General features: G+C 35.5%; 1 protein-coding gene across 1 annotated transcript in view; it reads left to right on the forward strand.

The window, feature by feature from the left end:
• Positions 1-13,251, forward strand: part of SERPINI1 (serpin family I member 1) — a 28,044-nt gene extending 14,793 nt beyond the window's left edge. Inside the window, exons 5-9 of the mRNA XM_072408059.1 lie at positions 328-532; positions 6,349-6,446; positions 8,056-8,142; positions 9,443-9,532; positions 12,437-13,251. Of these exons, the coding sequence (XP_072264160.1) occupies positions 328-532; positions 6,349-6,446; positions 8,056-8,142; positions 9,443-9,532; positions 12,437-12,513 (557 nt within the window). The 3' untranslated portion in view covers positions 12,514-13,251. The remainder of the gene's footprint in view (positions 1-327; positions 533-6,348; positions 6,447-8,055; positions 8,143-9,442; positions 9,533-12,436) is intronic.
• Positions 13,252-16,238: the final 2,987 nt, after the last annotated feature.

Genomic DNA, 16,238 nt, shown 5'->3' on the forward strand with positions numbered 1-16,238 from the left:
TATTTTCTTCCATTCTATATCCTATTTGAAAATGTTTTGAACTATTTGACTTCTTTTTTTTTTTTTTATATAATTTCCATAATGGCTCATACACATCTTCACCAGGGGCTACTGTAAAAGTAAATGTGTAATCCGACACAGAACATTGAGATTTAGAAAGACTGTGTAAAGGTAAATAAAGTGCCCAAGTACCTTTAAATCAGTATTGATAGAATAAAAATGGTATGGTATTTTTGTAATTTAAATATTGTTTAGGACAGGACACTCTTTACAGTTTTGTTGTCTTTTTAAGCTGTTATTATAGCCATGTTTCTCTCCTAATTGCAGGAGAGTTTACTGATGGCTCAAATGAGGCTGGCGGAGTTTACCAGGTCCTGGAGATGCCATATGAAGGAGATGAACTTAGTCTTATGCTCCTGCTTTCCAGACAGGAAGTTCCTCTGGCAACACTTGAACCTTTAGTCAAAGCCTCACTTATTGAGGAATGGGCTAATGCTGTGAAAAAGCAGAAAGTGGAAGTTTACCTGCCAAGGTAGGATACATATTTGTATGTATAGGTCTGCAAAAAAGAATGTTGGTTATATCGTTGCTTGGGTTTTAAAGCTTCAGTTTATAGCTGTGTAAAAAAACAAACGTGATCACATAAAGCTAAGCATATATTGGGAAAATGTGCATGAGCAGAGATTACCTTTACATAAAACAGCATATCAAGAATAGATACAAAGGCATTTAGAATTATAGGTACAGTATAGGTATAGGTATGAAAAATTATATTCAGAGGTTTGAGTCGGAGGAAGTGGGGGTGAAGGAAAGATCAAAACATTTTTAGAAAATTCTTAATATGTTTAATAAACAAAATATTATTTACATAATGAATAAGTTAAAAATAGAAAGATATAAAATAAAACACCTTAAAAGTATGGTATGCTATAGTTTTGCTATTGTTTTGCTTGTCATCCAGCTTGCCCAGTAGTTGGTCCATTTAAGCCTGTGATTTTATTGGCTGGCTCCTGTTGGCTCATTGGCCAAGTTGTCATAAACTGCTAGCATGTGGTTGCAAAGCAATGGGTGGAATACCAGAGATATCCCTACCATGCTGCAAATTGGCACGGCATCCCTGGCATTCTAACTCACAGATTGTTCTTTCTCAGCGAGATTAGGAAAAATGAGCAGATGCAACAATATGCTGGTTGATGCACCCCACTAAAATGGACTGGGCGAAAATGTCAGTCACAATGAAGAACCAATTGGGAGGTCCCAGGTGATTAAAGGGATAGTGGTAATTTCAATTTATCACAACCTGGTTATATATATATCCATAATCCACTCAATGGGTTCTATTTATAAAACAGGGAATGTGGCCTTCCCCTAAACTTTTTTTTTTTTTCCTGTAAGCTTGGTTTTCCCAGCTTTACTGCTATTCTAACTATGAATGATCTGATATTGTTATCAAATAACTTTGTTACAGAAAAACCTTTCTCCTTTTTTTGTTATTTCTCCTTGTAAATCAGATAAATAAAAACCCATCATGAAAAGGTTTTTAGTATAAAGTCCGGTGAATTGGATGCACATTTTACACATCTTTATAACCCATTAGATATAAAAATTATACAGTAGGGATAAGTGGTGAATTACAGTGAACCTGATTTCTCAGTAAAATTGCCAGTTTGTGTTTGCCAAATGTTTCCTCTATTTTACTACTACACCACACTGCAGCGTAGTTCATATCAAGTGCTTCAGTAATGGGGTAAATCAAGTCTCTGCACAATGCTCACTACATTGCATTTCATATAACATCAGATTGAACCTTACCTGGTCCAAAAAAGTGCCCCCAGTGCAGGAAAGTTGTAATGTTAGCATGTTTGTGTTCCTATTGATCACTATGGTGCGGTTTGGACTGTAGGCATTAGTTGCACAGAGTTTTTTTTTTTCACTTGATATTAACTTCTACCTGCTTTTAGCTCATTCAGCAATATGAGAGGGAAAGTGCTTAATCTTGACTTGAAGAAGGATCAAGGCCCTAAGATTTAAAGGTTTTCCAAAGGATCATAGAGTTTGCCTAAAGAGTAACACAAGTACTGACATCCACCTTAAGGCACAGCTCTATTGCTGTCACATGGAGAAAAGGACCAAGTATTTTTCTGTATATTCAACTGCTGAAAGGAAAGTGAAGGAAATGTATTGCTAGAGAATATGTGAATTTCTATTTCCTATTCTATTCACTTTAAGCTGATGTGCATGTGCAGATTCACAGTCAAATTGTAAAAGAATGCACAACCGACTTCAATTTCAGTCCTCTTGAAGTGCAATAAGTACATACAAGTACAAAACATACATACACAGGCTTCAGTTTTTCTAAGATGTGATTGTTGTATTGATAACTAATCACAAAAACTCATCAAACAACTGCATTAAAATGCATGAGATTTAGTCACAATTGATCTTATGCAGGTTACGGAATACTCATTGTATTATAATGGCACAGGTATATTCATAAAGGATTTATATTTACCCATATTTAGGTTTATTTGCTTTCTCTGAGATTTGACACTTTGTCACATTGTTTATTTAACAGTTATTGTTTTTTTTAACTTGCCTGAGTTTACATTCAAAAGATAGAAAATTATGTGTGAAGTCAGACAGTTGACATACCAACAACTGTTAAGCTTTGATTGACATCTGAGCTCCTGATTGCATCGGTAGTGGCATTTTTATATTTTAATTTGAAATAATTTACCCTACCACAGCCTATCTACAAAGGTTATATACTTTAGTTTATATAGAGACAGTATAGAGATGCTGTTAGAAGAAAGGCATTTGACCAGCTAAAAAAAGCATCCATCCAACTCCTTTTTTTGTGTGTTCAGCATCTCAGCATGACGAAGAAAGCATTGTTTTCAGTAAATAATCTTTTGGTCCAGTGGGTAAGCCACTTAATCATTTAGATAATCTTTCATGTTTGACATTGGCTAATTCATATTTCCCTTTTGATCAGGGTGTTGGTAGTGAAACTAATTTACCGCAATGTCTGAATAAAAATCATTTCTGTCCCTGGTAGGAAAAAGTCCAGCTCAGTTTTTGCTTTATTTCATTTTGATGTACAGCCTTCTGTAGGATTGCAAGATTGAAATTTGATGTAGTGATTCTGTAATTTCCCTACTTAGGGCTGTGAGATTTACTGCTGCCTTCTGATTCCAGATGCACAAGCAGTGTGGAATTTTATCAAAGCATTATATAAACAGTTATAAATATTTATATCTACTGACTAGAAGAGGCATTCCGCAAAGTGCAGAATCCAGATAATGTCCACGGAGAATGAAAACCAAAAGAGCAAGAGTGATAAGTTCTCCTTTGGCTAAGCCTCGTCAGGAAAACATTAGAAGGAAACTCATTTCTTCAAGTTTAAAATAACAAGGCCTACAGAGTGTGCATTGTATGAAAGCAGAAAAAACCTACCAATGTAAATCTCCTAAATCGATTTTTTGCCTCCATTTATGAGCTGTACAATAGGAAAAAATGTATCTGTGTTATAAAAGAATATTTTGTGTTGAAGAAAATCACTGAACTGAGGATTGTTCTAATGGAATCTGGGCAGGTTTACTGTCGGATAGAATAAAAATGAATAAAACAATGTAATATTAGGTAGTCTTCACCTTTTTCTAGCACACCTGTTTTTTTTGTTTTTTTTTCACAACAGCACATCTATATCTATGACAATATTTGCCTTATTCAATACAAAGTTCTTGTTTAGGTGCAGCAACCTATCAGAATTAAATTTTCTAAAGTCAGATGATTACAAAGAGGGCAATTCAAACTAGGCAAAGGTTAGCCCAAATAAAATTCCCTTCCTGGAAAACCCAGACGTGTATTCAGCTAGGCAAATTTTAACTTTTTGAAGTTGAACTTGGCTGGGTTCCCTTTTTTTTCATTTTATTTATTTGTCCACAAGGAGAAAGTTCACAACAACATCAAAGGTGGGGCACAGTCTGACCATCACACAGTTAGAAAGAAACAACCACAATAAAACTAGTAGGCTGGATACCTGTTAAACTTCTATGCCTCTTTACTAGTTGGCGAACAATCAAGAATTGGCCAGTGATGGGCCAGGCTGAAGTTCATGGCTAAAATTAAAAATTGCCTAAATATTACAAATATTGTTTGTTCCTATAAAGTCGAGATGGATTTGGACTCTCAGGACTCTCCTCTATACTAATCAGTGAAGTAAATTGATCACATAAAATATATATATATATATATATAAATAAATAATAATAATACATCTAGTCTGAAAAATAACTGCTGATCTTTGGAAACATTCAAAACCTAAATGCATTCCTATATTATCTTTGTAAATTGCTGAGCAGGCCTTGATTCTTCTTGTCTCTGACCAGATGGTTCTTGAAATCTGCTGTGAACTAATAATGCATTTTAATTATTTGTAGGAGTCCATCATATGGTTTATCCATTCTGTACATATGTCAGAAATTATATTAATTGACATTGTGGTGTTTAGAATTTTTTTTTTTTTTTTGTATCCTACATTAACACAGATAGTAATTATTGGAAGTTCAAGTTGAAAACATTGGACAATTTGTCTTGAAATAATGTCTGTGCTTACTTGTGCTCATTTGCTTTCATGCGGAAAAGTGGGATATGGAATGATGGCATAGATGGCCTAACTGGCATATGGTGTGACATTTTGCGCCTAAGTATCTAGATTTATTTTACAAGACCTTTCTATACCAAATGTTTTTAATCTCCTATTATAGATAAACTTGCCCCCATTTATTTATTTACATATTAAATTTAGATTTCAGCAACAAGTTGCAGAGCTGTACAAATACGAATATGTAACATCTGTATCAGTCCTTGCCCTGAAACCTCTTACAGTTTATAGCAAATACCAGTCAGACAAAGAGTGGCATTAGGTATACATTGTACTTAACATTAGTATATGAATGATATATTTTTGGATCATAGAAAAAACACACAAATCTGGGGGGAACATGTAGAACCATTGCAGATAATATAGTGTGAACTGAACTTAGGACTCCAGGACTGTAAGTCAAGAATGACAACGACCTAACCAATCTAATTTAAGAGAACAATACTGTTTTATGTTACAAACTTGAACATTAAAACATCATTGACATTATCTGAATTCTGCATTTTGTACAACCCCTCTTTCCATTAGCAGAAACATGATACTACACTTTAAACATTTAAAAATTAGACATCATTTATCACAATTCCTTGACAATTGGTGTATCTTAACACCATTCAAAAATAATGTAAACATTGCAAGGGTGAATTCTTAAAATACATAAGGAGGACCTTAACTATAAGGTAACTTAACCTTATACTTAACCTTAAGGTAGGTAGATAACCAAGCATAAGGTAGGTAGATAACCAAACATGCGTCCCTATGCACTTGATATTTTTATTATTACTGACTTGTGTGAATAAAAAGTTGAGCGATGTTGGTCTACAGGTCATCAAATAGAAATCAATCTTCCTCAAGGAGAACAGTGAGTAACATAGGTGTGACATAATGGGCCTGATTTATTAAAGCTTTCCAAGGCTGAAGAGGATACACATTCATCAGTGAATCTGAATGATCCAGCAAACCTGGAATGGATCTGGTCCAGGATTCAAAACATTTGCTAACAAATAGCAAATGAATGAAGAAATCCATTCCAGGTTTGGTGGATCACCCAGCTTCAATGATGAGAGTGTATCCTTTCCAACCTTGGAGAGCTTTAATAAATCAGGCCCGATGTGTTTTACTTCAAATCTAGTAAGACTCCCGATCAAAGGTGTCCATGGCTTACATGGTCTCACACTCAACGTATATATGAGCCTAGGCACACAAACCACACAGTTTTTCTTTTTTTAACTTTAGTTCTGTTGTAACAATTTCTTTTTGGTCAACTTTTTTCATTTAACTTGTATGGTTTAGCCTTTTTTATTGCACTTTGTATATAACATTATTCTATCATAAATTTTCACTTCTATCCCCACTTCAAAGAAGCTTTCAGTGTAAAATTTCCACCTAAATTACTTGTACAGATGCCTTACTGAGTTTAGTAGGGCTAGCTCAATCAAGAGCCGTATAATCTAAAATTTTGTTTGTGGACTATGAAAAATCATCGGAGCATGAGGAGTTAACTCGGTGCACACAGGAAGAACATAAATCTAGACATGGCAGGTTTTAGACATGGTTTTAGAGGTGAAGCCACTTTATGTAAGCATCCTTTTCAACAGATGACAATTGTGCTATTTTGCCTATTTTATGGAATAAACATTTTAGAAATATGCTGCTTTCACATTGGATAACTTGTCTTTCAGGTTTAAAGTTGAGGAGACCATCAATCTGAAGGATGTGCTAGCAAGAGTTGGCATTGTAGAGATATTTGGAAGAAAAGCTGATCTGTCTGCAATATCTGGTATGATAAATCTGCAGTGTTTGTGACTTCCATTTCCTGCTCACTTTGTTGTCACTGTACTTCCTAGCTTGCATTTCTCTTTATTATTTACTAGATGGCACATCACGTTAATAATGAATGGGTTATAATCCACACAGGTCGTTTTATGTTTTGTATGCTTCAGAATAGACACAATGAAAATGTACCTAAAATAGTTGTTTTGTATGTGTGCAAGTTACACAACATGCTGTATCCAGGAATAACTGCTTTAATTCATCTTGGCTTCTTCTTACAATTATTGCTGAGAAACATTATTATTCTGAGTTGCTTTATAAAGAAACTTTGTTATTTTCCCTTTAAAAGCTGCTTCAATTAAAGAAAAAAACAAACCTTACCACTACTCCACAGTGTTCAGTAAGCCGGTCACAGATCTAATCAATTAAATTCTAATTTGAAGTTCCAAAAAAAAAAAAAATTTCAATTGAAAATGAATAAAACTTCGATGTTTAAATGACCTTGTCTTTAAAGCGGAACTAAAGTGAAATTAAAAAAAATCACACTTAAATCCCGCAGACCCTTGATGGCACTGGACCTTCCCTCGATCCTCTCCCATGTCATCCTAAAATTCATCATGGTTCCGGCGCTTAGGAAGCCACCATCTTCTGTCTTCTCTTCCGGTCTTTTTGCTGCGTCACCCGATCTAGCACTGAACAGGTACGAGATTGGGTGACGTAGCCTTCTGCAAAGGGAAAAAATGGGAGCCGATCTCACTGTGCATGCGTGAGATCAGCATCTCTTTCCTGTTAGTGAAAAAAAATGCCCCTTCTGTGCATGCCGGAGATCGGGCATGTGCAAAAGGAGCAGCCAGAGCCCCCCGGGATGCGTGACGTAGGTATCCTGGGGGCTCTGCACTCCCATTCAGTCTTGATTGCTGCAGTGATGAAACTCCTCTCTCGTAGGCAGTAGGCTGCAGAGAAGCCCCCCTGGTATCTGTGTGAGCAGTAGTCTCTCTCCAGTAGTCCAACGCCACCCCCTTTATTTCACATTTACAGTTCCCTAATCAGCAGGGAATGTGACCTTGGCTAATTAAAGAACTTTCAAATTAAGTGGGACAATGGAGGAGCAGGTTGGCAGTGGAATTGCTGCTCATACACCAGTAATAGAAATTCTCCCCTGCTGCTTTGTTTGCCTTCGCAACCTAATGATGAAGAAGATAATTATAAGACAACTAAACCAAATAGGTTTTTTTTTTCAAAAATTCAGTACAGCCCTTTCCACATCCTCCCTATTGAACATTTAGGGATTGTGTCAAATACTGCGTCAATCAAGTTTAACATTTATAGATATGTTTTGTACATAACCCCACAAGTCAGTATCTATGGATCTACCCATCAATTGACACTTTTTACATTGAATATAACTTCTGTTTGGTCATTCTTCATTAATTTCAATTGTACAGGTTTGCCATAAATTACTTTTAATGGGTGAAACTTATTTTGCTTTTTTTTCCCCAAAAAACTGTGTTGAAGGTTTTTAGCTTTTAATTTCACCATTTTCTTTAATTCTCTCTCTCTTAAGGGCATATAATAATGTAAAAGCTAACTTGTTTCATCTGTGTGATTGTTTCCAGAACATAAGGACCTCTATGTGGACAGAGCTGTTCACAAGTCCTATTTAGAGGTTAATGAAGAGGGAGCTGAAGCCGCTGCAACCTCTGGTATAGTATTACATGAATATTTTGCAATGTAGTGATGACCATCAAGTTCTAGTGTAAAAATCTGCTTTAAATAACCCTTTCAGTTCCTGTAGCAATTGGGCAGTGAGTTATAGAAATTCTCCTGTAGTTTTAAAGAACAGCTTTGTTTGATACTGTATAAATTAGAAAGTTATTAATGTGTATGGGAAAGGCAGCCTGTTTATATTTCAGGTACAAAGTGTTTATAACAGTAACAAACCTTTACCAAAGCTTACTGCCTAATGGATATCTTGTTTAGATCAATTAGGCTTTAATAATAATATGATTATTATTATTAGATCTTTTTAAATCTAGTATACATACTTCCTCTTGGTCTGTGATGGTAAGTACACTTTATCTTGGTAAAGTGTATTTAAAGAATGGGCTCTTCTGTACTTAATGTATCTCAGGATAATTGCAAAGCTCACTGTGGGTGGCTTCTCATGTCTTTAAAACGCTGTTCTAATTAGCATTTTAAATGGGTGTCAATTAAGTGCATCTGCTGTTTAAAATTGCATTTGTTTTGCATTACTGCATATAAATTTGACTTCAGCTATTTAGAATATAAAACCAAACATGTTTAAGAGGGAACTTTATCAAAAGCTGAGCTGATATTTCTCTTTTGCTTGGATATGTTAGTACAAATCAAAAGCTGGCTATTTTTCACTCAGTTACACCATTGGCCAGATCTCCCCACTAGAATAGCCAGTTTTTCCCAAGTGTTGTATTTCCAAAAGACAGGCTCTAAACTATTAGGGCGAAATCTTGCCAGAGGCTTGCAGGTTGTTCAATATCCTAGTCCCTATCCAGAATGAGTGCATGTTATATATTGGTCACTGTTGGTCTCTTTAAAATACTAACCTTGCTGACGCAAGATAAAAACCTGCAGATGACAATCTCTAGTGCCTTCACAATTGTTGCTGCAGGGTACCCCAGGGTTGTAATGGTCTAGCATTCTGTGCCAACTATGATACAGTGAAGGGAAGCTTTAATTTGGCCACTGAAAGAAACCTGTATGGGGAAAAATCATAGGCTGCTGTTGCTGAGCCCACCATTCAAGAATTCTCTTTTTATCAATCCTATGCCATTCCAAAGGCATCAATCACTAAACAAGCACTACAAGTGCCCTCTGACTTTTAGTTACTAGCTTTTTTTGGCCGCAATGATATTGCATATATTTTATGTATTGATAGCCTGTCTTAGTATACCTAGGTGAGGAAAAATGTGAGTAGGGATATAATTTCCCCATATTTAATGCTATCTGTTTTTATTTAATTTAAAGGAATGATTGCCAATAGCAGAATGGCAGTGCTGTACCCCCAGGTTATTTTTGATCATCCTTTCTTCTTCGTGATTCGAAACCGCAGAACTGGTAAGTTTATATACTTTATCTTTATAAGATTTACAGTATATGCAGTACTTCTAAATCTGATGCATTTGACATGTAAGAAAAAATTAACATTGAGATCAAAGAGCAGTGTAAGGAGCAATGATTAATTTAAAGTGCACCTATTAATGTTAAGTCAGCCTGAAAAATCTAAATTTTTATGCATATAAGTTTATTACCAGAATTGGGTGATTAGCCTAAATAAATATCATGAACAATTTAAAGTGAATTCATAGCTTATCTAGAATGAAGATACGTCAGGTTTACTAGTGAAATTTAGCAGTAATTGTAACAACTGGTCAGCTTTTAGTTTGAAGTCAGGTCATTGACAACTGAATTTGGAATACCTGTGTAGTACTAAAGAATCTTTTACCTTACATTGATTTCAATGGGTATGAATTAACACTAAAAGGGTATATAAAGACGCATCTCTCCTGTTGACGTTTTCCTTTTCAGAAAGTGAAGGAAAGGGGATAATATGCTGTTCAAAATACTATCAGTGTGGAGTTCAATTGGTGAAGTCATTCATTCAATGAAAAAACTGATGACAATTACAGCCCCTATTTAGGAAAGGAAGGCAGCAAATGTTGTACATGCTGGTTATAGTGCATTTCTCTCTAAGAATCTTGAGTAAAATGGGTTGTTCCAGACATTGTTGAGAAGAACAGCTTACTTTGATCTAAAAGTTGATTGGAGGGGGGGGTGACATAAGGAAGTGCAGAAAATTATAGGCTGCTCAGCTGAAATGATCTCAGATGCTTTAAATTGGCAACCAAAACCTGAACGCAGTGGGAGAAAACAGAAAATTACCGTTCAAATGGATAGAAGAATAGTCAAAATGCCAAAGACTCAGTTATACATCAGCTCCAGGAAAGAAGGTTTAAAGTTACTTGTGAGCACTGTTACAATTAGAAGACGCATATGTGAAGCCAAGCTATTGGCAAGAAGTCTCGTAAAGTCCCAATTTTTGAAAAAAGACACCTGTGGAAGAAGTTAATGTTTGCCAAGGAACACACTGACTGTCCCAAAGAGAGATGCTGCAACATTTTGTGGACTGATTAAAGCAAGATTGTTCATTTTGGGTCTAGGGGCAGAAGACAGTTTGTCAGACGACCTCTATACACTGAATATGGTACACTATGAAGACAGTGAAGCATGGTAGCAAGCTTCATGATATGAAGATCTTTCTCATACTATGATGTTGGGCCTGTATACCGGAGATCATGGATCAGTTTGAATATATCAAAATAGCTAAAGAGGTCATATTGCCTAATGCTGAAGAATAAATGCTCTTGCAATGAGTGTTTCAACAAGACCTCAAACACACCAGTAAATAAGCAAAGTCTTTGTTCCAAAGCAACAAGATTGATGGTATGGAGTGGCAAGCCCAATCCACAGACCTTAATACAATAGAAAATGCTGTTTCTAAGACAAACACAAAAAAAGCAGAATTATGGAATGTAGTCCAATCATCCTGGGCCGGAATACCTGTTCATAGGTCCCAGAAGTTGGTCGACTTGGTCAGACAACTAAATATTAGTTCAAAGGAAAGCAAAATCTTGATACATTTTTTCGGTTTATACAGAGATTGTTTGTAGGCACTGCTAATATTTTGAACATACTAATATTCCCTTTTCTTCACTTTCTGTAAAGGAATAAAACAAATTTGATCAAGTTTTATTATTGTTTTGATTTGGAATAGAATGTGCAGTGTTCCCAATGCATTTGCGTGTATGGATTTTGAGCTTTAATCACTTTTGTTGTGCCTCACTTTTGTCCCCCAAGCCATGTGACTGTCCTCCGTTCCATCAAACAGTTGGAGCATTTGAATTACGTTGTTTGTTTAGGCCAGAATAACTAAAAATAGGAAAACCAATAGCAGTTAGTAACTTCTTTTCATTGAAATGAGGAACGCCTAAACCGATTTCTTTTGTAACATGCTAGAAAATCTATACTGCAAATGGTCGTAGCCATACAGCTTCCTATTTGAATTTGTGTAAGTAAGATGTGCAATGAAAAGTAATTTCTCTTTGTTACACATAACATATTCCCTGCCTAATAAAGAGAAATCCTAGGCGAAAAGCCAAGCACAAAGTAAATTGTATATTTTTGCCAACTAATTTGAAATTTTATTCCAACAGTATATTGATCCAAAAAAGTTTAGGCAGGTTGGTGACCTTAATCTTTTTTTCTCCTACTGGCAGCAAGTTCCTAAATAAAGTCCGACAGTACTGTGTAGCCCTGTACAGCTTAATAGCGTGACTCACTTCTCCATGTCTTTGTGCTGCTTTGTAGGGGACTATAGTAAACCTACATAAAGAAATATTCTGTTACCTATAGGGTTGCCTGCAGTGGGTGAAGGAAAGTCCCAGCACAGACACAGAGATGAACCAAAACATTATACTTTCACCATTATCCTTAGATCTGGTAGTAATGTATCCATTTATGTTGTAAGTTGATATTTAGACAGCATCCAAAATCAGGCAGACATTTATTAGGAGGTAGAGTTGAGCTTTCCAGAAAAAAATAATTGTAGAATCAGTAAATCAAAGGCATGGTTGCATGTAAAATAAAGGAAGTCACAGGTAGGCAGTGATCATTATAATTCTTTAAAAATAAATAATTTTTTTCCACTGTAGTCTTTTTAACATTGCTATCATGTATTTTCTCCAGGGTACTGCCTCATACATTGCTCCTAGGACACTTGTTTTACTTCCTTCCATCCCATCTACACTCCAAGCAAACATGCAATCCTGTTACACAACAGGCATTCTTCTGCAGTTTTGCATGTTTATCACTGCTTCCCAGCTTCTGCTTGACACATTTTTACAAATTTAAATAAGGCATGCCCTACAAATCCATTGTAATCTGGTTTTGCTTCTCTTTTAGGCTGTGTCGTGTTTATGGGGAGAGTCATGCATCCAGAGGCATTGAATACCGGTGGCCACGATTCTGAAGAGCTTTAGTTCTTTATATATACACACTTGGGAAATAATATATAAGCACATTGTTTCCTAATAATATCATTGATGTTTGTTGTATAATTTGTTCTTTCTTTTTTCACGTTTAAACTTCTTCCAGGATTTTGTGTCCTACACGGTAAGTGAAGTTTAAGTGGGGCTTCCATTATTTAAGAAATAGACAACCAGGGGTTCTAATGAGGTTTTTTTGCAGTCCCATGCAGTAATTCTGTTGTAGAACCGTGGCATTACTATATCCGGTAGACTTTGTACATAGTGAAAGTCATTTATACCATTCAGCACAGACAAATGTGAGTCTTGGTAGCTAGTCAGATTGCAGGAGAAGATTGATTTTCAGTGCAGTTTAGAAAAGAAAGGATTTGTTGTCATGAGCAAAGAAAATGGTAAATTATCTTGCTCAAGTTTGTATGAAACAGCCATAATGAATCTCAGTCATTTCAAGTTACATGGTCCTGATAAACATATTGAAGTGGTCCTGGGGATGTATAGGAACATGGAAGCCCCTCATATAGGCATATCGCCTACAGTATTACATTTCGTTATTGTGTTTTGTGGATCTTGTGATTGCCTGCCAAATAAAGTTGTATATGTGTGAAAATATATTTTTAATTTGGAGCATTGGTGTATGACTTGTGATTTAATATATGTTAAAGTTTAGGGGGTCAAGTGCGTGTAATATTTGTAGTGTTTTGTTGTGCGATAAAGTTAATGTTTTGGAAAGATTATGATTGTTGTATTTTCATTATTTTAATACATGTTTACAACTTTAGACTGCCATTCAGTTGGAAAAAAATCACATATTAAACTATATTAGGGAAGAATTATTACCCCTGTACAGTTTTATTTATTTCTTTTTGCTGTCCTTTTCCAAAGAAACAGGAAAAAAGTTTGGGCACACACGTTTTATTCATTTCAGCTTTCACACCTATAAAACCATCATGGAACAGAGCGATTTTTAAATTTTTGCTATTAACCTGTTGATTTGGCAATAACATAAGGTAATGAAGCAATAAATATTGTGTTTTCTAGGCCAAACCAAGCTTTTTTTTTGTGATATGCGTTGCTTTTTTTGTGATCATGTAATCCAAATACAAAAAAGGCATAACAAAACTAAAAAAAAAAAATAAAATTATTTTTCAACTTTAAAGTTATGTCATGATGGCAGGGGAGGTTTCTCCCCCTTTGATACCCGGCTCCCTGCGCATGCATTCAGGAGCCGGAAACTTTAGTGGTCTGCTGGACTGAAAAGGTTGGTGACTACCGGTCTGGACTGAGTACAGACATACATATGTATGAAAGATACATTGCTACATTTGTATCCACTTTTTTCATTTGTGTTCTTCATTTAGGCTAAGTTTGTCTGACTGTTTCCCCAGCATTTAAACTGAGCATTTACAGGCCCATGTTTGAAATTCCTATTCATTCCAATTGGCCACACCAGAGCATATTCTTGATGTGCTGTAAAAATAATGCATCCACAGCATTGGAAAGTGTTACAACGCCTTACAAACACCAATAATATTCTAACTCTTCTTTTTACATACAGTAAATTGGTTTAAATATCTTTATAAATACTTAAAAACTCACATACAAAAGCTTTATGGGCATTTATAGGTCTTTAAAATTTGTCATTGTAGATTTAGCTCTACAGTGTTTGTAAAGAATACAGTAAACTACCACTAAATGTAGTAAACATTTAGTATATGATGGACATGGATATAGGATGATAAATACATTGGTTAGTTAAAATGTGTAATAAAAATACTAAACAGAGGTAAAAGGCAGGAATAGTGTAACAGAAAATAATACATTTCAGTGATTTCAGTAAGTAAACTAAAGACTTGAGTTGGGTCTTGGAAGCTATTGTAGAAACACCTACTGAGTGATAGGGCAGCACGGTGGCTTAGGGGTTAGCACTCTGGCCTTTGCAGCACTAGGTCCCAGGTTCGATTCCCAGCTAGGACATTATCTGCATGGAGTTTGCAGGTTCTCCCCGTGTCTGCGTGGGTTTCCTCCAGGTACTCTGGTTTCCTCCCACATCCCAAAAACATGCAGTTAGGTTAATTGGCTTCTAACAATTGACCTTAGACTACATTAATCACATATGACTATGGTAGGGTAATTAGATTGTGAGCTCCTTTGAGGGACAGTTAGTGACACGACTATGGACTTTGTACAGCGCTGCGTAATATGATGGCGCTATATAAATACTGTATAATAATAATAATAATATGGTTTAGATTAGAATTCTCTTCTGTAATATCCCTATAAAAATGAATCCTACAAAGGTTTAGTACAACAAAGACACATCTTGGAGGAAGTTTATCTCATAACACTAATATTCTGTTTCCAGGCAGTAGAAGGAGCTTAAATGATAGGATGCTATAAAAACAGCATTCTTATTGGTATTATGGTGAGGTTAAGATTAATTGGATCAGAAGACAATTGACCCATGATTCTCATAAAACAGTCCTGCATGTTTGATCTTGAAATGTTGGCACTGCCAGACCAACACTCAATTTTCTTCATTCATTATTCACAAATTAGCAACCTTTATTGGCATAGTGAAGCATGACGCTTTTTTCTAATCTCCAGAAATTACTTGTGTTTTCATTTGTAGTTGAAAATGCATCTTTTTTTTCTTCAATTCTAAAAAAAAAACATATTTTTGTTATATAATCCTACATTCACTAAATAAATACACATTTCCTGCCTCTCTCAAGTTGCAGCAAGTTGTTTATTTTGTTTTCCACTGAAGATAGGTCCCTGTAAAAAGCACTCTACCAGAACAATTGAAAATATGACATTTTTGGTTAGGCCTCCAGTCTCTTGTGTACTGTTGCATTCTGGTTTTTGACAAGGTGAGGGAAAGAGCAAGAGCATGACATTGTGATTGTGACACACAATGGTACCATGCCTTCCTAATAAAGCTCTGCTAAGTAAATAGCATGTGTCAGTGTGGTAGGTGATTCCCAGTATTTATTTTGCAGTCATTTATAATGATTCCCAACACAGAACAGTGCTGAAACTGTATGTATGCCATTTAGATAATACTAGATTGGTCAAGATACAGGAGTGTGAACTTTGCAGAGCCTTATTAAGAAAAAAGCAAGCAAAGATTAGATTAAATAAAGCAAAGTAATGACCAGGGAAAGGGAAAAGTAATAATTCTCCAAATTAGGAGTAGCTTTACAAATAATGGTCTGATTGCAAAGCATGGACCTATTTGTTCAAGTGATTTGTCAAAAATAGAACATTATATAAGCTAGTGAGTCATCTCCCCATGCAACCATGACTTTCTGGTGTATCAGAATGAGGGTATATTTAACTATTTAAAGCCTTTCTGAGAAAAAAGTAACAGACTGGAGAAAACTATAGTTTCTATGGTCAGGAAGCCCCACTTTGTTCCAGTTTTCATACTTAAGTATTACAGCATTAACTCTTCGGGGTCAATTAATAAAGCATTGAATGTGACATTTGCAAACATTCTATACAGGGTAAATTTACCAAGTGCTAAATGACCGTGATTGATTCACCATTGGAGAATGATGAAAATCATATTTGGTGCTTTAAAAAATAGACCCCCTTATCTTTGTCAGTTTGCCAATTTTCTATAAACACCAAGGGGGTGATGGAACCAAAGTGGAGCTGTTGTAGTTTCAATAAATTTCCAGTGTGTGGTGGCAATAACTTTCTTAGGTTTGTTTTGC

The sequence above is a fragment of the Pyxicephalus adspersus genome, chromosome 4, assembly GCF_032062135.1.
Source record: "Pyxicephalus adspersus chromosome 4, UCB_Pads_2.0, whole genome shotgun sequence".
Lineage (NCBI taxonomy): Eukaryota > Metazoa > Chordata > Amphibia > Anura > Pyxicephalidae > Pyxicephalus > Pyxicephalus adspersus.